General features: G+C 39.9%; 2 protein-coding genes across 3 annotated transcripts; one reads left to right on the top strand and one right to left on the bottom strand.

Moving 5' to 3' along the window:
- Window positions 1-588: 588 nt before the first annotated feature.
- On the bottom strand, window positions 589-2,960 carry LOC117748499 (60S ribosomal protein L19-like). Of its 2 annotated transcripts, XM_034558317.1 has the most exons (6): window positions 2,871-2,960; window positions 1,630-1,727; window positions 1,416-1,538; window positions 1,152-1,272; window positions 923-1,033; window positions 589-782 (listed from the first exon to the last, which is right to left on the bottom strand). In XM_034558317.1, exons 1-6 carry the CDS (start codon window positions 2,873-2,875, stop codon window positions 656-658), a joined length of 585 nt encoding a protein of 194 aa, XP_034414208.1. In that variant the 5' UTR covers window positions 2,876-2,960; the 3' UTR covers window positions 589-655. The 2 variants fall into 2 exon arrangements, with proteins under 2 accessions (XP_034414208.1, XP_034414207.1); XM_034558316.1 differs by lacking the exon at window positions 2,871-2,960 and having other exon boundaries at window positions 1,630-1,735.
- Window positions 2,961-3,402: 442 nt separating this feature from the next.
- On the top strand, window positions 3,403-20,759 carry gpam (glycerol-3-phosphate acyltransferase, mitochondrial). Its single transcript, XM_034558315.1, has 21 exons — window positions 3,403-3,766; window positions 6,713-6,842; window positions 6,982-7,101; window positions 7,521-7,594; window positions 8,587-8,700; window positions 8,833-8,982; window positions 9,209-9,308; window positions 9,570-9,706; window positions 10,412-10,511; window positions 12,827-13,039; window positions 13,218-13,331; window positions 13,733-13,818; window positions 14,645-14,757; window positions 15,726-15,796; window positions 16,197-16,464; window positions 16,635-16,792; window positions 17,180-17,257; window positions 17,367-17,504; window positions 17,630-17,819; window positions 18,133-18,191; window positions 18,306-20,759. Exons 2-21 carry the CDS (start codon window positions 6,759-6,761, stop codon window positions 18,420-18,422), a joined length of 2,484 nt encoding a protein of 827 aa, XP_034414206.1. The 5' UTR covers window positions 3,403-3,766; window positions 6,713-6,758; the 3' UTR covers window positions 18,423-20,759.
- The last annotated feature ends 777 nt before the right edge of the window (window positions 20,760-21,536 follow it).

The raw sequence follows: 21,536 nt of genomic DNA, 5'->3' as shown, positions 1-21,536 counted from the left end.
CCAACATGGCCTGACTAAGTTTTTGAAGGGTGGATGTTGGATTATAATATTGAGAACGTGCAAGGCCCCGCCCAAAGAAATGACTTGTACTATACTCTTGTCTGGAAACTGTTGGAGCTAAAAAGTAATTTGAAATTGATGAATGGCAAAATAGATTGCTTGAGCCAATATCCTTTAGTGTTTTAAACATCTTGGATGATTGAAATTATTAAAAGTCTGAGGTTAAGAGAACTCTATATTGGTGCTCTACTGCCACTTGCTGGACGGTTGAGAACACCATAAATGCAGCGTAGTCTTTTCTCAAGCAACATTAACATACCAAGCTTCCTCATAAGTGCTGAAATCTCAGATAGATGGCCGTGTAAAGAAATAAAGAAAAGAGGCCTCACACCTCATTTTGTTCAGATTTAAATAACAATGATTAAGTATCAAGAAATTAACTGTTATTCTGGAAAACTATGCATTATAATGAAAAATATCTAACAATTACTACTTTGAAGTTACTCGTTCCTGTTCTGTACTTTGTCTCCCAACATTAAATCTTTAACACCAATACAGGCAGACAATAATAAATGACAAAAGTACGAATGACTCTTTTATCCAAATTTATTAGCAACAAAAAGGGAATCAGACAAGAAAAACTTTCAATCTAAATTCACTTCTTGGCAGCTTCCTCCTCGGCAGCGAAGCTCTTGATCATCTCTTCTCTTTTGGCCAGGAGACGCTCTTCTCTGCGTTTGCGGGCCTCCTTTGTCTTGGAGCGACGAGCCTCAGCCTGGTCACTGTTTGGGTAAACGGTGGAGATTAGAACGATTATTTGACTGTAACACGCGAGATAATGGAAAAGTGTCATTATACATGGACACTTCCAGAAAGAGCAAAAGCAATCAAAAAAATACAATGACAAAAAAGAGCAACTTACGATAAAAGCTTCTTGCGAGCCTTATCTGCCTTCAGCTTGTGGATGTGCTCCATCAGGATGCGTTTGTTTTTGAAGACATTACCCTTGGCCCTCAGATAGAGACTGTGGTACCTGTAGACAACGGAAAAGAAATACCTCAGAGAGTCTCAAAGCAAGATGCCTACTCTTTAGTAGGAGTTCAAGCTACACTGGTTTATTCAGCAGCAATAGCACTTAGATTCACACTTACATGTGCCTGTCAATTTTCTTGGACTCCCTGTAGCGACGAAGGAGACGACGCAGGATTCTCATGCGACGCATCCACAATAACTTCTCTGGCATACGAGCATTGGCTGTTCCCTTTCTCTTACCTGGGCAGGAGGAAATATATCATGAAATCTATAAAAATGGCAGTGTATCCATTCATCTTCATATTAAAACTGCCATTTGCAGGATTCCAGTTTACAATGTCATGTTTTTTCTAAAATATAAACTGACATGGGACATTACGCACCATAACCCATGTGACGTCCCTTGCGGCGTGCCAACGTGTTCTTGCGGCAGCGAGCACGGGAATGAACCGTCACAGGCTTTCTGATGATCAGTCCATCCTTCACCAGTTTTCGGATCTGCTGGCCTGTGGTACAAATACAATGCAATAAAGATGCTGGCCTATGACGCTCTCACCACACAAATCTCCACGCACGCTAATGGAACAAACAACTCACGAGAATTTGCGTTGGCAATCTCATTGGTCTCATTTGGGTCCAACCACACCTTCTTCTTTCCACAGCGGAGGACGCTGGATGCCAAGCGCTTCTGGAGCCTAAACATGAAGGTATGTTAGTTGTGCAGGATATCAGATACAGACAACCCAAAAGGGGGCTATAAAATAATCTATGAATTTTAAACGTTTTTTTTTTATTTACTTTAAGCATTAAGATCAATGTTTTCTTGTATTGATTGAAATTATTGATCCAAAAAGGGAAATAATATTTTATCTTGGACATACTACAGGTTTATTTGACCATGAAAACAAAGTGTTCATTTAATAGCTTGATATACTTCTTTGACCTTGGTACTGCAAGCTTTTTAATTGGCACTGTTCTAAACCTGGATTACAATTAGAAGCACACCAAAATAATCAACTCCCAAATCAAAGTATAAAGGAGTTTTACTGTAAATATTTGCTGTTGAATGAACATGAACTGCCAGTTGCTCTTTGCCACCTGGCATTTAAATCCGCAATCCCACCCTACTGTTGACCTGTGTCAGTGTGCTTATGAAATAATGACTCATCTGACCCTTAAAAAATGTTATGCTCAAATACTAAAGCCAATTTTCTAATTGAGTGAGGTTTATTTGTTGTACACATTGTCTATACCGAACCAACAGGTTCAAACTGGTTTAATGAACAAAAAAAAAAAGTCCAAATAAAATACTCTTATTTGGGGTGACTGATTAACAGGTGTGCAGAATGTGTATTATTAATGATTAATGCGTGAGTAAAATAAAACTAAATGAAAGTGCATGCTATTAATAAATACGGGCCGGTTAACCAAATGGAAAGCGTGAGGACCCACTTCCACGCTACCGAAAGGAAAGAAGCACCCATCCAAAATGTGTTGTACTAAAATAGCTTGTTCACTTAATTCCACTGACATTATTGATCAGCTAGTTCGAATAACATCGACATAGGCGCTAAATACTTGCACTGTTGCAAGCTAACTAGCCGCTGAGGATATGTGGCGTTTCAGGAACATGGTGGACATGTATTGGTTCTTTGGCTAATTTAGCTCATGTAGGCCCCATGCTAACGCTACATGCTTTCTGTCAGAAATAAGCCACTTTACGCATCGAAAAACAGAAGTCAAGTCAAGCTACTTGTCTTAAATAACTAATCCAACCAGCCTATTATATATGTACTTAGAATAAAAACACATATGTAAAGGCCGAATGTGCTGCTTACCTCATGGCTGCTGCTAGCTTGGCAGAAACGAAGGAAATAGGACGATTTCGTCCCGACCATTATACATATCGTCATGGGTTACCCAACTGCGGCGAGTTGTCAGAAAACCGTAAATATAGCGACAAATTGAGTAATTACAGTAACCTTTCAAACTAATATTTAAAAGAGGGACATTTAATGTAATATATATAGTTAATATACCATTTAAATGGCACTAAGTGTTTTATCGACGCCCCCTCCTTCATAGCACAATGGTACCTTCCAATGACATATATTACACATATCCCACCACTGGAGGACGCACTACATTCATGTTTTAAAAACTATCATTTATAAAGCGTCTGTTCTTTATGTAAAGGTAATGTGCTGCATATGACTATGTGTTAATGTTTTTTTGTTGTTGAGGAATTCAATGTAAAACATTTTAGTTTTTATTACAAAACCATAATATAATAGAAACACACACTGGCGCAGATATGGCACAGGTCACAAAGTCCCAGACAAGCATACTAGTGTAGTGTATTTGGAGGGTCGCAGCCTGTGTTATATTATCTAAACCTGCAGCCAGTCTTTGGGTTGCAGCTGATAAGATTAATGAATGGGGGGGGGGAGAGACAAACTCACAGTGATCTCGTTGGCGCGGTGCTGCCCTCTCCTGGCCGCTGGCAAAACGGCACTTCTGGCAGTTCGCTGCTGTACTGAAATAACTGCGCTCCTTCCTCTGGTGATACATTTCTGTCTGTCAGAGCTGTGCCCGTCCAGTCTTGGAAGGAGAGCGGAGGAGCTCTTTGAGGGAGACACAAAGGCACTAAGGAACCAAACGGCTGGCTGGCTGCAGGATTTGGTCGACGAGATTATTTTTGTGAGATATGAGTCAGCGTAACACCACATTCAAGGTAAGGCAGATTTCGCTCTCGCGAGCTTGGCTAGCGGGGCTAACGTCCTATCATGAAGTAACGCTAACTGTCTAACTGATGCCGCGCATGTATTGTCATGGAAACAACTGCGTTGTAACGTTAGCTTACACGACGTCTGTGGCACATTTACGGCTCTAGACCTGCTAAATCACATTCATAAATCACATGTTCGTGGTGCAACCTGACGTTAGCCGGTTATCTTTGCATTGACATTGAGTTCAATATGTTTTGTTTTTTACATCTAACCTTGGCTTCTCCGGTCACACAATATAATGAAACGCCTCAACAACGTAGCGTTATCTTCCGTGCGGGCTAAATGCGTTTCCCCCTTAAACCCTCACGTCAGGTCCGTGCCACATGAGGCTCGGCAGCATGCCATGCAATCTGCCGAAGACGACGGCCGAGACCGCACGAGTCGCGGGGGGTTATTGTGACACGAACGACCCGCTGAAGCCGGTTAAGCATTCATTATGAAGAGATTGCGGCGTTAGAGAAACAAGTCGGCGTTACTTTGTAGCCGAGCCAGACACCGGGCCGCCCGTCGTGGGCCATTGTTGTCTGCCCAGCTAGTTATATGCACACCCCATCTGTCACACAGAGACTTCTCCTGTTTGACCTGCTTATGGCAGACAGCTTGGAGGATGTGTGGCGGATTAACCTCGTGTACAGTGTTTCTGTGACGTGGGGGTTGCCCTCTAAAACATAAATAGGCTGTGGTCAGGTGGGAGACTTTGTGATGGGGTGTAATTTGGATGATAAGATGGATATAGTATTCTTTCCATTAGAAGACTATAAAACAAACAATGTAGTCTTATTACTCTACATTAGCCAACATATGTACTGCATGGAAACACCATGTTTCATTGATGGCTACATTCACCTGTCACCTCAACCCCTCCAAACACCTCATTCTTCAACTTCTTTGTTTTGCTTCCAACAAAGTCACCCCATCAAGTGGAGTACTCTCGGTCATTGACCCTTTTTGAAAAGCCAGTTTTCCCTCATCAGTGTGCATATCACCTATTCCCACCACAACACTACAACAAGGTAATGGCTTACAGGGCATTCATTTGCTGATGGACTAGTGAGGCAGGAACATTTTTTCAGACTTGTTTTTCACAGAAAAATGGAGCACACACATACTATACAATGTTTAGTGGTAAAGCAGTTATTCATAAAGTGATTTGCTAACCGTTTGTCAAACAAATCAGAGGCATTGGCCGTGGGGTTTTCTTTTAATTACCGTTGTTTCTCCAGCCCGTTGGACTCTGCATGTATTTTGGTGTTGAAATGGACAATTGCGGAAACAACAGCCAGAGAGGTTTCAATGTCAAAGTTGTTTGTGTATTTTTTAGGTATTTGGGGCCCAAAACATAGACAAATGAACTCCCCTAATAATACTTAGGACATAATCTCTACCTATGTTAATTTAAAACACTTATTTTAAGTAGCTGATAGTCCATTTCTTTGGCAATTATCCTACCCCAAGTCCATCTCTGTATTACCAAAGCTGTTAAGGTGGCCTCTGGCAAATATGCAACCAAGGCTCAGCCCATATCCAAGTATATAATCTTGTTATACACTTTCAGAGGCTATTTAGAGATAGTCGACTGGGCAGTACACAGCAAATGTGTCTGATGAAACTCATTGTCATCTGGGCCTTTTAGTACGATTTTTTTTTTTTAAAGCGCTATACAAATAAAATGTATTATTATATTTATATTGAGTAAACACAAATTTGATGGAGATACATGTTGTTGGATCCAGTTGTTTATAGAGCTACAGTGAAAAAAATCTTCTGGGTAGTATTTCAGGTTTCATTCATATGTTGTATTGCACAACTTGACGGTATTCTATTTTTTTGGAAATCACAGAACCTGTTCTCCTCTATCAGGAAACCTGTCTAACTTGTGATAATCAAAAAGGAATCCTGCTCATGCAATTTAACTGCTTCGGTGGCACCATCGCAATATTATTGAGTGCTGCATATTAATATTCATGATAGGGAACACTTTAGTTTGATGAAGTTCTTATAAATCCATCAGAGTAGTGACTGTCACCTGGTTGGTCCTCCAGGCTCAGATATTTAGGTGTGTAATGATTAATACTCCCTGCTATTTATGTTATTTATTCAAACCACAGGAGACCAGCCCGTGAGTTGTATACAAAGTGTCTGGAAACAATTGTAACAATGTAACTCTGATATTTCTCGGCAAATATGGCCTACCTGGAGCAAACAGGTGTTCAGTGAACCAAACTCACACTAGCAGGGTGAAGCATCGTGTGGGAGGGGCCCACGTGTTACACCTAGTGTCTCTGGTTTTCTGTTATAGTGAGGCTGGTAACACCTTTTTCATGTTTGGTGCTAATGTAGGCAAAATGCTGAGCAGAGGCAGATGCTGTAGCGTGTGGAGAGCTACACCATATATCCTTGTATTATAGAAATCTGATGTAAAAAAAATAGTTTTGCATTAAAGGTTTCTTTTACGAATTAGCTAAACGTATTTTCTTATATTCAAAGATAAAAATGTATTTACTATTCTATATTCAAGTAAAATTTGAGGACCATGTTATTTTCACACAAACCATGTCAAGAAACTTACAAGAAGTGTTGTTCATCTACAAAATAAATATTCATATCTTAAATTAAAATTGAATCTATCAGTGGCTGCTCAAATGTAGCAAGTTTTTAATCCACATCCTTTTGTGTGTCAGTAGTTTTTTGTTAAGATGCTAGTTCGGTGGAGTCTATTTGAATTATGATCTTCCTGACTTGTGGCGCCACAGAAAAAGTGAATTACGACATTTTCTAACGTAAATTTAATTAATAGGTTCTTGCTCAAAATTGTTTAAGTTGCATATTGCCACGATGGCTGCATTAATATAGTAAAAATGTAACCATGTGATATCCCTGTGTCTTTCCAGCTTGCCAGCTAGAGGTGTGTGATCTGGAGGGAGAGAAAAAAAGACCATGGAGCTGTCAGATGGCTTGTTGCTGCAGGTGAACAATGGAGAGCAGTGGTGTAACCGCTGGAAACACCCCAACGATGACTCGGTAAACCACAGACCATCAATGTATCTTCATAATGCCATTATACAGTAGGATCTGCATTACACATCTTGTCAGATCCTATGTGATCTTGATCTTGTCTCGGCACCTTCAATGATTCTTCTGTGTGGATGTCTTTTTAAAGGACCGCAGCACCAGCCCCTCAGTTCTGCGCTGTGTTGCCAGCACATGGAAGGAGGGCCTGCTGAACAGGAAGAGGCCCTTTGTGGGCCGTTGCTGTCACTCCTGTACACCACAGAGCTGGGTAATTTTTCACCAAAGCTAATTCAATTCACTAGACTCATCCAGGGTATTATTTGTTATAATGTAAATGTGTATGTTGTTTGAAGACACAAGAAGTCCATCTAAATCCAAGTGAATATTAAAATGTATTGTATGACGTAAATCTACCATGACATCTTCTCTATATCCAAATTAAAATTCCATTTGTAAGAGTGGAGACAACAAACATTTTTTTAACATTTTTAGTCTTGAGTCTTATTGCTTGCAAAATTATTGTCCTATAATAAGTACTCGTTAAAGAAAGCTAAATTAAATAAAGTATACCCTTTCATGCATTTAATTTTCAAATATATAACCCGTGGCTGTCTCCTAAGGCTCTTAGTTGAAGTTATGTAGATGCTGTCTTCCTCATAATAATAATCGTTATTGTCTTGGTCCTAGGAGAAACTGTTCAACCCCAGTATTCCATCTCTGGGACTACGCAACGTCATCTACATTAATGAGACCCACACAAGGTAAATAAAGCAAAACCTACTCCATTCTTTCCGCAGTATTACTGCAGAACTACTGCAGAACTACATGGTGAGCTGGTTCCCTTTTTACATGCTGTTTTGTCTCCTGATGACCATTTATGTGTAACTTGCAACAAGAGCAAGCGCTCTAACTTTACCTGTAAAGTACACTCAATACAGTGCAGACGGGCGCTGGCCCTCCTACTAAATGTCTTTAAGTCAAGAGGGCCGATCTCTGAAACAGTGGAAAGGTAGACAGTTGAATAATTTAAAGTGTTTGTCAGTAGACACCGAACACATGCATCCAGTGACTGAATTTAGCAGACAAAACTCAGACACGCATCTTAATTGCTCAACCCCAAACAGTATAAATATGAGCTTGTTGTGAATCCTTCCAAAACCAAGGCGACCCTTTAGGTAGTGGTACCTAAGTAAGCGCCGATTGTCGTCATGCTCCAAATAGCACAGAAAAAGCTGAAATAAGTTTGATATTCTTTTATTTAATTTATTCTGCATTGTATTTGCATCCAAGAGCCGGGCCGAAGTCAATATGGACAAGATGGCATTGTTAGTTTTGTTCTGACACAATTGGTATTTTATCATGTATAAAGCTCAGCAAAGAAGAATAAACTGGCTTAATGTAGTCCCTGTTGTAGGAAAGCAGTCTGTATATGTCCGCCGATGCGGATCTGTTTCCTCAAAATGGGTTAAATTACCAGGAAATCAGTGTAACTAACAGACTAAGTTCTATCTTGATAAACTTTTTTATCCGAACAGTTAAAATATACCTTTTTTATTTTGTGTGCTAGAGTGTATGTATGGGACAGATTTTTAAAAAAAAAGTGATTTTATTTCAACAGTTGTAAATATAAATATACACTCAAATTATGTCAATGCAGCCATCAGCCATGCGTACAGTATATTTGAGAATATGTTCACTTCATTATATGTTTCTGTGTATACATCGGTGACATTTGTCATGTGTCTTGATGCAGACAGCGGGGATGGCTGGCGCGCAGGCTGAGTTATGTGCTGTTTGTCATGGAGAGAGATGTCAACAAGGACATGTTCACCAGGAACGTAGTCGACAATGTGCTCAACAACAGCAGGTAACAGCCGACGTAACGTGATGCATTTGTTGGAACGTGCCATCAATGTGCATGTCGTGTCCCCCCGTTGGAATACAACTCCATTTATGTTTGTGTCCACTTGTGTTTGTTCTGTGCGTTGGTCCACGGCAGGGTGGAGAGTTCTATTGTGGAGGTAGCCACAGATTTGGACGCTGCAGCCAGCCAGCCGGGCCAGGAGCACAAAGCAATCAGTAAAGTGAAGCAGAAAGCCAGGGCCTTCCTGCAGGAGATGGTGGCCAACATTTCACCGGCCTTTATCAGGTACAGCAGAAATCTCAGTGCTCTTGCTTTTTCGGTCATTGATTGATATTCTAACACATTAACAAAACCATTGAAAAGTACACTCTATGTGCGAGGCTGCACACCTCACATGCTGTTACGTTACACTAACATAGAATAGATTCTGCTACAGTTCAAGTTGTGGACTCTTTGTTCCTGTTCCACATCTTCTCACACTGTTGTTGTTGTTGTTGTTGTTGTTGTTCAGGTTGACAGGGTGGGTCCTCCTGAGGCTCTTTAATGGTTTCTTCTGGAGCATCCAGATCCACAAGGGTCAGCTGGAAATGGTCAAGAAAGCTGCTACAGAGGTCCGCAGAAACTACACACAGACACAGTATTGATTATACTGTCACAGCATGACCTTCTCCACAAAACATGCAAGATCATCACAAAACATTTCTGATGGATGCATTGTACATATAGATTATAGTTACTGTAGACATTATATAAAATGAGTAGACAAAAGGTTGCTCTTACATATTCACTGTCATTGTTTAAACTGGATTTATGTTCCATCTGCACTTATAAATGTGTTTATTTAAAAAGAAATCAATGTCTTGTCTTTACAGCAAAATATGCCGATGGTCTTCCTCCCGGTTCACAAATCCCACATTGACTACCTGCTCATCACCTTGATCCTGTTCTGTCACAACATCAAAGCCCCTCACATTGCTGCTGGAAACAACCTCAGCATTCCCATCCTCAGGTAAAAGGCCCACAGAGCCTCACGTCCTGTTTGATTAGGAAAGAGGATTGAGATCTGCTCTCAGTAGGTGAAAACACAGAGATCCGTTTGATAAAAGAAGAAAGCGAAATCCTTGGAAGTCGATCAGAGAGGAATTAAAAATGATCTAAAGAGCTTGACACAGATTTTACTTCGAGGGAACATTAATAATGGGGAAGCCCGGCTGACAACAGATGATGAACATTATGATATTATATATTATATTATAGCCTGCTGAAAATAATATTTGAGGTTCTGAAACAGATCTTCTGTAGTACTTGGGTGCTTATGATATAGACCAACGTGAGTTTACTGAGAACAGGAGGACACCTATAATACAGACGAGAAATCAATAACGAAATAAACTAGACACGACTGATGGGTCCATCACATATGTGTAGACGACTATACGTAAAGGCAGTAGTTCCATGTTAACAAGATTTTTCCAAATTGTGGGGAATAGTTGTCAACAATACTCCCAATAGTCACGTTTTAAAGAGGTATTTTAAGAGGTTTTTAATTAATGACTATTTAATCACGGTTACGCCATAATCCAAATTATTGGCCCGTTGTAATTACTGGAATATCACAATTTTCCAGCTAACTGAAAATGGCAAGGACACCGCTGCCGCCCTTGTAGAAAGCTGTGCGTTGAAGCCACATGATCAAACACTCTTTTCTTTTCAGCACCCTTATCCGTAAACTTGGTGGATTTTTCATACGCCGGAAAATGGAGGAAACAGGGGATGGAAAGAAAGACATTTTGTACAGATCACTCTTACATGCAGTAAGTACCAATAGTCTGTTTATCTTCTACAGGAAAGGCCGGTTTGTCATACCGTTCTCACATTGAGTTATGTCTGTGTGTTTCTTTGCATTTTTTTATTATATAACTGCATGCTGTCTTCATACTTCTCTGCTCTGTGTGCTCTTTTCATCCCTGAGTGATAGAGAGACTTAAAAGCTTTTGTTACATAATGTTAGCCCATGTTTGCACTTTTTTTTTGCTCCCTCTCTTTAGGACTGTACTGACAAGTGTGTGAAGCTTTGAAGATTCATTCATAATGCTGATGTTCAAATTCTATAATCAAAACCCCTTTCTAAATGTCTTTATCTGCAGAGTTGCAGATAAAGAAACTAGTATTATTATTAGAATAAGTATTATACTATTTGTAGAATTAGATTGCCATGGTGGCTGCATAGGATTGTTTTGGACTTGTGTGATCTAAACATAAACAATATTCAACAGTAACAAATGTTTAGCAAAAAGATAGACAAAATATTTTCCAATGTTTTTATCCAACAACATATTCTGCTTTAATCCAGAATTGATGGCATTTAACATTTCAAAAACAAGGTTTTCACTGCTGTCAAAACTGTTTGCTCTCCCACTTGTTGCGCTGGTATTGCCGGGCTGGTCTAACAGCACCACAGAGGACATTTATACACACAATAACACAAAATCATATTTTTTCCTTTCTTTGTCGGTGATATCATAAAATACGATGATTCAAAGCTTCTTTCGGAAACCTTAATCAAAGCTTCAAATGTGCAATCAGTCTCTGCCTATTACCTTTTTAAAATAAGTTACTCGGTGACTACTATCCTTTAATAGTGTAACTTCTGTCTTCTTATCTACAATTCTGCTGTAAAGTAAAGATGAGTTCTGCTGATTTTCTTCACTTCACTGACCTAGTTCCAACTCGTAGTCAGTGTTTCTCTGTTGGGACCGTAAGTAGGTTTATACATCTTCTAACATATTTAAACACGTTGTCATTGGTGACTAAAGGGATCGCATGAAGAGTAGTAACTCGTGATGGTTATATCCGTTTTTAACTACAGCACAGATGGTCACAACTTTGACTCCTGTGATTGTTAAAGTGGTGTCTTGTTTCACCATTTAAATGTTTAATATTGATTTGACATATTGATTTGTTAAGAGCAGCGTAAGTTGCTGTTGTGACGCTGGTAGGAATCCATTTCCCTCCTGATGTGTGCATTTTGCATCTTAAGAAATTCACTGATGCAAAATCCTTTTGAATAGACTGAATGGAAATTAGAGCCTGATTTAAAACTGGAATCTGAACCTTTTGTTCAGCTCTAGCATTTGGATAACAACTTTTGCTTATGAGAAAACCTGAAGTAGAACTAATGTCAATGACTACTATGTTATTATTATAATAATAATAATGCTTTGTCTTCATTCACTACTTTTGGTGCAAAGTCTCTAAATGTGCTTTCTTTAAAACAGCCAGGCTGCTTTAGTGGATTTACTTATTGGTACCAGTCGGGAATTGCTGTTAATGTTCATGTTTGGAGTTTGGAAGGGAGTTTTAGTATTGAAAGCATCACAGGCAGTACAATGTACCTATAAGATAAGAGGTATCAGCTTAAGACATGAGCAACTGTTCTAAAGCATGATCTACATTTGATCCCTGTGTATCTCCAATATTATACAACACATCCCACCAAACAGAGTTGACAAATGGAGACACGGTGGTACTTCATTTTGGGAGAAGATATCATTTTATTAATGGCGTGCCACATAAATGTAATTCATCAAACTCCTTCATGGGCAGGCAGAGGTTAATACATTTTTAAAAAGCCGTGTGCTGCTCTAATTTTGGACCTGGACGTCTGGCATTTAGAGTTAGCTGTGAAAAGGACGGAGTCAATTTCAGAACAAAGCTTTTCCTCTCAAAAGTGTCTACGTAGCAAGAGACAGCTGTTCACATACTGTACTCCGGTGAATACTGTTACACAAAATGGTCGCCTTGGCACGTGCCCAGTTCCCTGCGGTTGTGTTTGGGGGTCAAACTGTTGGAGACCACCACCCACTATAAACATGTATTCAGGCTGCATCCACAGCACTCACTTGCCTGGTCCTCCACCTTGTAGGAGTCAATGTTATGGTACAAAATGTCAACAACTTTGCAGCAAATTTCAGTTTAATCCAAAAGTCTTATGACCTTTACACACAACGGATGCACATTTGTCTCACTTTTGACTTCCTGTGTCACCTTTTTTTAAAAAATCATTCATCTTCATCCCCCCATTCTCATTTCAACATTTGTTCTCTGTGTTTCATCAATCTTCCTTCAGTACACAGAGGAGTTGTTGCGTCAGCATCAGTTTTTGGAGGTCTACCTGGAGGGTACCCGCTCCCGCAGCGGTAAGCCGTCTACCGCGCGTGCAGGCATGTTGTCCATCGTGGTCGACACAATGTGCACCGGGTCGATCGCCGACGTTCTGGTGGTTCCAGTTGGCATCTCTTATGATCGTATTCTTGAAGGCAACTACAATAGTGAGCAGCTGGTAAGCGCTTAGTAGACGTCTGTTTGTGTGTACTTTTGCTTTGGCAACAAAGGTGTTTTCAAAGAAACAGAAAAGATGTTATAGTTTTTTAATTCTGGTGGCTAGCGGTGGGATGACTAGAATATGTTGTTATGAGTATCTACATTAAGTAACCTTCTGAATTCCTTATTCCCACCAGGGCAAACCTAAGCAAAATGAGAGTTTGTGGGGAATAGCATGTGGAGTGTTCAGGATGCTGAGGAAGAACTATGGTTGTGTCCGAGTTGACTTCAATCAGCCCTTCTCCCTAAAGGTAACTGACCCTATGTTTACATCAGCTTTTGTAGAAAAAAATAATAATAATAACTACAGCAGTTGTGGTCACATGTGGAGCTATTACGATAGACGGTTTTGAAGGTTCATTCCAAATGTGTCACTGTTTTTCTTTTCTTGCTGTGGTGTATGTGCATGACATGAGCTGAAAGGAAGTTAACATGGACCCAAGCTGTTGTCTAGCAAATCAATTTTCCAGGTTTAAAAAGTGTCGCAAAGCCTCAAAATGTAGGGCTCTTGCATAAAAAATGCTTTCTTTTGGTTTCTCAACATATTTATTGAGAAATGTGAGAATATTACATGAGAAATTAATGAATGTGGCTTGTATAAAGTTTAAACTTGAAACAATTAAAAAAATACTGTCTTGTGTGTTTAATGCAGGAGTACCTGGACTCTCAGAGAAACCGTCATATTCCACCGTCGGTGTCCCTGGAGCACACCTTGATGCCCATCATTATTTCTGCACAGTAAGGGCAAACACACACACACACACACACACACAGAGGTCCCACTCTGACGATCAGTTGTATACTTTGACCACAAACCATCTGCCCCACATTCACACCTGTAATATTACGAACCCTCGGGTCCAAGCGTGACACACTTCCCCCCTCCTGCTACTTCACAGCGCAGTCTGTTATCTGACATCTGAGCACAGCACTTAAGTTAGCATTGGCAGGGGTAACTACAGTTCAGTGCTGTCCATTCAAAATAAAGCTGATGCAGTACATCAACAAGGACAGCAGTGCTCCGACCCAGCTGGTCTAAGGTCACAAGCTCAGAACTAATGCTAGCAGAGCCAATTGAAAACACAAATAGCACATACTATTTTATATAAAGTGACCTACAGCATAGTAACACTTGCATGCTGAATAGTAGCCCATCCTGTCTTGAATGGACATGTAACAACTCTGCAATAGCTTGGAAACGAAAGGGGAGCACGTGTTCAGGAGGATAACGGTAATTGAATGATCACATTTGCTAAGATATTAAGCATATTTCAGTTCAGATTAGTGCTTATTCAAAACACAAGGGGCTGTTTGTTTGCAGCATAAAGCTGTTCTGCAGTACTTCACTTGGCAGACCTTTTATTTACAGTCATCTCACGTCAGTCGAAAAAAAATCCTCTAAATATTATATTAAAACTTATATTTCTGGTTTCAATCATTTTACTTATTATAAACACCTATTCAATTAATAAACAAATCTGTGAAATGAACTGGTGTATGCATACCATATCAAGATGACAATGTTCAGTCTTTGTATTTACAAGTTGAATTGTTGTTTTTCCAGACCTGATGCTCAGCTGTTTGAAGGGCAGGAAGAGGAGCAGCTGAACAGAGAGCTGCCCAATGACATTTTAAGACGACAACTAATTAACAACCTCGCCAAGCACGTTCTCTTCAGTAAGAAATTCACAACCTCTCAGCCATTGGATTTGCGACACCCTAATTACAGCCTTATTACATGTAACATTAAAGGTAATTATCTGCCTACCCAAGCTGTTCACGTCAGAGTCACAGTGCAACTTTTGGTGGATTTTTTGTTCGTAGTATCGAAAGGCATGTGAATACAATCCTGTTGAAAGTCTTCTAACCAGGATGGCCCATTCAACTACAATTCTTCTGGCACGATCACATCTAATTTAAAATACTGGAGCACATGTTTGCTGCTTCATTTTGAATTCCTCTTTTGTCGTCTTCTTCAGCACATCATTCTCCTTTTCATCCTCTGTTAAAAGTGCACCTGCTTGCTGGAGCTAAGGCTGCACACATGAAATACTATCCATCAAACTGCCTCCATTAATTGAAATCCAACACAGCACAGCATCAGTCCATCCACTTCACATCACTCTGAGCTTTTTTACCGCGGGGGTAGCAGTACAGAAACCGGTTCTCCCCAGCTCATTCAGCTGCATTCTACTATACCAGGCTCATTTGTGTTTCGCTCTCAGCCAATCACAAAGCATCCAGCTGGATGGCATGTTGTTTTCAGCCAATAGGATAAAGGGGAGGAAAGAGAAGCAGAGGAGGGGTGGCATGCAGTACCAACTGTTCATACATGCTTTATACCTTTGAACCTAAGCTATACTCAAAATGATCACTAGTAACCCTTCAAGCATGTGCACGTGGACACACATACACTCACATACACTACATTATTTTCTGTCAGCCTAATATCTTATCAATGTAATCAACTCTTTTAGATGTTTTTACAGATGTTTCCTGTGTTATCTTCAGGTCAGATAGTTAACAGCATAGCGTCTGTTTTTTTAAATCTTGAGAATAGAAATTACATATTTATGGATGATATTAGTATATTTATTTGTCTGTTGTATGTTCTCATTATAATCTCTTTATATCTTCTCTCACAGCGGCTAATAAGTCATCAGCAATTATGTCCACCCACATTGTAGCCTGTCTGCTGCTGTACAGACACAGACAGGTAAGTCTGGCTTTTCATGTCCTCTCCCGGTTCTTACCCATGTCTTACAGCACCCTCCTCCCTTTTTGTCTATTACTCCTCTCTTCCTTTGGTCTTTTTATTCATCTCCTGTTCATCCTAGTCTTGCCCAGCATCCTCTCTCTGCATGATAGTAGGGAATGTCCCTCTCCGTCAGAGATCTCACTGGTCCTGCATCCTCTCTCCTCTGTACATTAGTGGTGTGCCGCTGCCCTCTGCAGGCACACTGATGGAAGTGGGTTGCAGTGGTAAACAATTACTGAACTTGTCTTTCTGTTCTGAAGAATTGGCCAGTGCTGCATACAACAAACTCAAGCTCCGTCTGGCATTTTGAATCCTGGTTTATGGAGTCACTAATGTTTTTGCCTCCTCTCTGCTCCAGGGGGTGGTGCTGTCCAAGCTGGTGGAAGACTTCTTCAACATGAAGGAGGAGATCCTGTCACGGGACTTTGATCTGGGCTTTTCGGGGAACTCTGAGGATGTGGTCATGCGTGCCCTCCACCTGCTGGGAAACTGCGTCAATGTGACCAGCAGTGCAAATCGCAATGGAGAGTTCACCATCGCACCCAGCCAAACTGTACCAGCGCTTTTCGAGCTCAACTTTTACAGCAATGGCCTTTTCCATGTCTTCATTTCTGATGCAATCATTGGTATGTTGAGCCAATAGGTTGTTGTTGTTGTTGTTGTGTTCTGAGCTCAATCTGGGGCATCACCTTACTTGTTTACTGGTGTGTTGTAGGTCAAATTTGGTGTTGACGTTATTAATAGTCAGGTGCTTGTTTTCTCAGGCATAGATTTTTACTTAATGATATGTCTCCAGCCTGCAGCATCCTGTCGCTGCAGCGAGAGCTGGTCGCGGAATCGGAGTCTGACCAACCGCCTGATGGTCCCAGCAGCCTCCCTCTCAGTCAGGAGAGACTCATCCGCAAGGCCGCCGGGCTCTCTCACTTTCTTATTAATGAGGTGGCAGTAGCACCAGTAAGTCCTGCACATTGTCACATCTTTCTATACTTTGCATTGAACAAATTGAGTCCAGCAAGTAGCATGAGGAAATTATCTTGGTTGTAAAAACAAACGCCTTCATGTCCCTATTTTCTGAAGTGTCTGAAGTGAAATATGAAAATCCTTTAATACATGGGCTTGTGCAAGACAATAACATGTGACCAACCCATATCAGCATTGGATCTTCATTAGACCTTATGCCATCAGCTCTAGCTAATAGTCACAAAATACTAATCATTTGTGTCAACTCTGGTTGTTTGTTTCTGATGCTGTTAAGTATTTAAACCGATTTTAAAATACGACTCCACATGGTTTGTTGCTTGTTTCACAGTGGCTCTCCCTCTCCTCCTCTCTGTCTCTCAGCCCTGTCAGACTATTTACCAGGTGTTTCATGATGCAGTGAGCCGGCTGATTCAATATGGAGTTCTCTACGTAGCAGAGGTCAGTTCTTGGGAAGCGTGGTTAACAAAAATGTCTTACTGTATGTGTAATATGTGGTGGGACTTTTCAAGGCCCGGATGGTCTGCTGTAATTTGTATGTGATTCGCAGGAGGACCAGGAAGAACTGAGTCCCAGTCCCACAGAGGAACCTTGGCCCAAAAAGTTCCCAGAGCCCCTTTCCTGGAGAAGCGACGAGGAGGACGAGGACAGTGACTTTGGAGAGGAGCAGAGAGATCGCTACCTAAAGGTCTACTTTAGTAATACTTATTCTAAAAGACTATTTTATTAACGCCCACAGAACGCCAACATCTAGATCTGTTTTCCAGTTCTATCGGGCGACACCGAGTCACTGACTCTCTCCCCGTTTTTTAGGTGAGCGTTTCCGCAGAGCACCAGGAGTTCTTCGTCTTCCTACAGCGACTTGTCAGCCCGGTGCTGGAGGCCTACAGCGGCGCTGCAATCTTTGTCCACAGTCTGAGTCAGCCTATGGCTGAGTCCGAGTACACCCAGAGGCTCTTCAGATACCTGCTCACCCGCACAGAGAGAGGAGTGGCTGCTTATGGTAATAATGCAATATTTCCCCACATACTGTATTGTATGCTTTACGAATTACTAACAAAATGTGTCATCCAGGCTTAGTTTAAACTTGGAATAATCAAATAAAGGGCACTGTGTAATTACATTCCATGTCTTATACGTTTATGATATAAAGAAAATGAATTGTTTAACAGTTACTGGAAAAAAAGGTGCTGGAACTAGATTTATGTTATGTCTATCAAAAATGGCTTCTGAAGATTAATTATTAATTGACTAGGACAATATTCAATCAAATATAATGTCAGTCATTTAGTCCTTTTTGTTGTTGTTTTTTTCAGGTGAAAGTGCAATTTATTACCTGGTTAAGAACACAGTGAAGACATTCAAAGAGCTTGGGGTAAGAGTATGTTAATGACCTTGTGATATTTTACTTTCAGTTATTTAAATTTAAGTAGGGTCTGGTGTTCCTCCAACTGGAGTTCAGTTTGCTTTGTGTTGTGATCTCCGGTAGGTCCTGAAGCAGAGAAGAGAGAACCAGGTGACGACTCTGGAGCTGAGCAGCACTTTTCTACCTCAGGCCAATCGGAACAAACTCCTGCAGTACATCTTAGGTTTCGCCCTGCTGTGACCGACACGCCCAGCTCAGACCCCAGGCTCCTTCCAATAAAGGGCTTCTACTGGTTACTTCTAAACAATCCCAGGTGCTACTCTGTGGAAAGCTTTACCAGGAAGTGCCTTCATGTAACAGCCGCTAACTGTTAGCTGTTAGCCGGAAGAGACTTGAAGCCATTCTTCCCTTTTTGTTCCAGTCTCTGACTTCCTGTCTCAGAACTGTGCAGCTGATAAAACACATGTATCGTTCTTTGAAGAGGTACCTCTAGGGATCATCCTCTCTTGGTGAACTTTGCCAGTGAAGTCATGAGGTTTTAATATGATCAAAATTTTAAACTTAATCAGAAAATATACTCAAGCAGGTTAGTAAATAGGAATCACTTTGACAGCAATCCAAACAAAGCAAGCTGCCTTTTAGTCTATTCAAGTAAACAAGCAAAATATGCATAGAAGATAATGGTAAACATAAACAAGCAAAGGCGTTTTTTATGTTAACTCTGCTTGTTGGTAAAACTGCTGTATTCTCTCCAGTGCACTGCACTATCATACAGTAGAAGACATGTTAAAATATAGTTTGATGTACATAGGCCACAAGAGTAAGAGTCTCTCATTTGTTGTGCATTTAAATACATGCACACTGATGTCATCAACTTTAATGATGTAGGAACATTAGATAGAAAGAGTTGTCTCTGCAAAATGCGTACATATCCAAATTTGAATTTGCTCAATCAAATGTTGAAATCTAATCCTCCTTTATAGATAGCTTTAAGCAATTATACTCCACAGTTACTGGTTTAAGGTATCAAAGACATAAGCAGCAAATCAGTTCAGCTGTGCAAAAATATCTCCTTGGCAAACACAAAATGTACCTGTTGAAAGTACAGTGCAGTTGAAGCCTAAAATCGCAAACATCTCAAGTTAAGTGCATTCAGTTACACTTTTCGTCATGGGTTTTTGATGAAAAGTAACTTTGATCTCTTTGCATAACAGCTGTTTCACCTGTTGATCAATGGTACATAGCAGAGCACTTAGCTTACTTAATGCCAGCCATCACATCCACTTAGGTTCAAATGCAACAAACTCAGAAACTCTTAGGTCACGCCTTTCAGGGAAAGCAGAGATTTGGGTTCACTACCACTTTTTCCTATATATTTACTTTATAAAAGCTGTTATAGCATAACTGCTGAGAGAGAGTAGTTTTGCTCTAATGGATGGGCATCTGCAAAACAAAGGACCTGCATAGTGTGGTTAAAAAATGAATGGTACATATCCACTGTGTAGTGCATTAAAACAAAAGATAATGTCTCTAAATGTTAGCAAGATAGTGTCTCTGTTGTACTGGTGAAGAAAGGAGAGGACGTAATTCTCCTTTGTATACTTTTAAGTGCAGATTACTGAAAATGAAATAATAGCCCTTAACGGTCAGGTTTATTTATTCTTTATTTTTCTTGGTTCAGTCTTCACTTCAAACTCCCTTTCATGAAATTACAGTCTGAACATGTTCTATAAACACACTTAAAGCAAGTAGTCCTTTCAGGTTGTGTTCCAAAATGCACAGTAAAAACTCTGTGGTAACAGAATATTGATCCTGAAAATCAAAAGCGGACCCAAAAATCAGAAGAAAAAAAAAATCTCAGTGCACTCTTCTTGTGCATTTAGCTGATTAACATGTATCATTTTTACTGCAAAATAACACAGATTCAATATTGAGACCTTTTCCTACGTGTGTTATTCAAATTCTGAAGACATTTAGCATTGAACATAAATGTACAACATCTAAGTTAATGTTGGTGTTTAAGTGCACATCAACTGATGGAGAAAAAAATAGAAGGAATGTGTTTGGAAAGGGCAAAAAAAAAAAGTTTTATACATTTTCTGGATTATTAGAGGAGATGCTAACAACATTTTCTCAGATTGATAATGTGAAGAAGACAATGTGAATGTTATAAATCAACATTCTTGATCTGGCAGGGCAATACAAGTAAATGGGCATTGGGTGTCTGGTGGTAAACATCTATGTCAATATTTATACTGAGACTTGTTGACAGTGATCAACAACACTGCTTGTTACAATTAACTTAAATGCTTTTTGTCAACATATTGCTTAATTTAATACTATAGACCTGCATATGTTCATGCAGTCTTTAAAATCTGTGTACAACAATAACCCTGAAATGGAAACTTGTGGAGGATCGGTGAACTGTTGAACCGCAGCATGTTGAAGAACAGAAATGTATGTCATGTGAATGTGATAAAAGTGATTTTGATTTACATTCAAAGCATTTCTGAGCCCACAATCTGTTCAAGTCGCCATGCTGAGGGACCCCCTCCGCCAAGATGAAAAAAAAAAAAACACTACGTACTGTACTGCATGTTTCCTCTGGTCGCCTTTTAATCATCGACATTTCAATGTGAACTCCACTTAACCTGAGAATTGTATTTTACAGTCATGTTGCAGAGAAAAATAGTTGTCGGAGATGAAGTTAAATTTGTTTACCTCCTTGAATGTATCTCATCTGTCCCCGAAAAGGTCAGTGTGATATTGTAGAGCGCTCCATGAAGTTGGTACGGTACACACGTGATACAGTTTTTATGAACTGCTCATTGGGATTATTGTTGAGACTAATTGCTACTGAAGCTGCATTAACAACATCCCTCTACAACTATGTATCTTTGTAGGATAAAAGAAAGCCTGTATCTGGGGAGCAGGTGCCTTTTTAATACTCTGTAGTGTTCTTTGGTTGTGTTTTTATTTGTTGTGTTTTTGTGCATGTTAACAAGGATTATTTCGTGTGGGAATCCAAAAGAACACTGTAGATTGTAATTTAACAACAACACAGGAGCAGATAACTTGTCGTTATTAGAAGAAGAATCACCAGCTACTGAAAAACAAAAAGTGTCACTGTTTTTTGTTCTTGCTTTCTCCGAGCAAAGCACAATTGGCATTATTAGATTTTGTTTTTAAATAAATTAATAATAGATTCACAAGTGTGTCTTGTCTGTCTTTTTATTATTTTATTTTTAGTGGCAGGATGGGACAGCACATGTTTAGGAATCAATGTCGGTATATATTTTTTTTAAATGCTCTTAATTGATTTTATCTATATCATGTGAAGCAACAAAATATGTT

The sequence above is a fragment of the Cyclopterus lumpus genome, chromosome 19 (genome assembly GCF_009769545.1).
Source record: "Cyclopterus lumpus isolate fCycLum1 chromosome 19, fCycLum1.pri, whole genome shotgun sequence".
Classification (NCBI taxonomy): Eukaryota; Metazoa; Chordata; class Actinopteri; order Perciformes; family Cyclopteridae; genus Cyclopterus; species Cyclopterus lumpus.
Note: the sequence above shows the minus strand (reverse complement) of the source record. Positions and strands in the feature narration are given on the sequence as shown.

What these genes read in the sequence shown, in the direction of transcription:
- LOC117748499 (XM_034558316.1), bottom strand. Translation starts at nt 1,735, where the DNA reads ATGTTTAGGCTCCAGAAGCGCTTGGCATCCAGCGTCCTCCGCTGTGGA. An exon ending in GATTGCCAACGCAAATTCTC is followed by an intron (nt 1,539 to 1,629) that starts GTGAGTTGTTTG and finishes TTTGTACCACAG; the next exon opens with GCCAGCAGATCCGAAAACTG. An exon ending in GGGACGTCACATGGGTTATG is followed by an intron (nt 1,273 to 1,415) that starts GTGCGTAATGTC and finishes CCTCCTGCCCAG; the next exon opens with GTAAGAGAAAGGGAACAGCC.
- gpam (XM_034558315.1), top strand. Translation starts at nt 6,759, where the DNA reads ATGGAGCTGTCAGATGGCTTGTTGCTGCAGGTGAACAATGGAGAGCAG. An exon ending in CCTGTACACCACAGAGCTGG is followed by an intron (nt 7,102 to 7,520) that starts GTAATTTTTCAC and finishes TCTTGGTCCTAG; the next exon opens with GAGAAACTGTTCAACCCCAG. An exon ending in ACTACAATAGTGAGCAGCTG is followed by an intron (nt 13,040 to 13,217) that starts GTAAGCGCTTAG and finishes TATTCCCACCAG; the next exon opens with GGCAAACCTAAGCAAAATGA.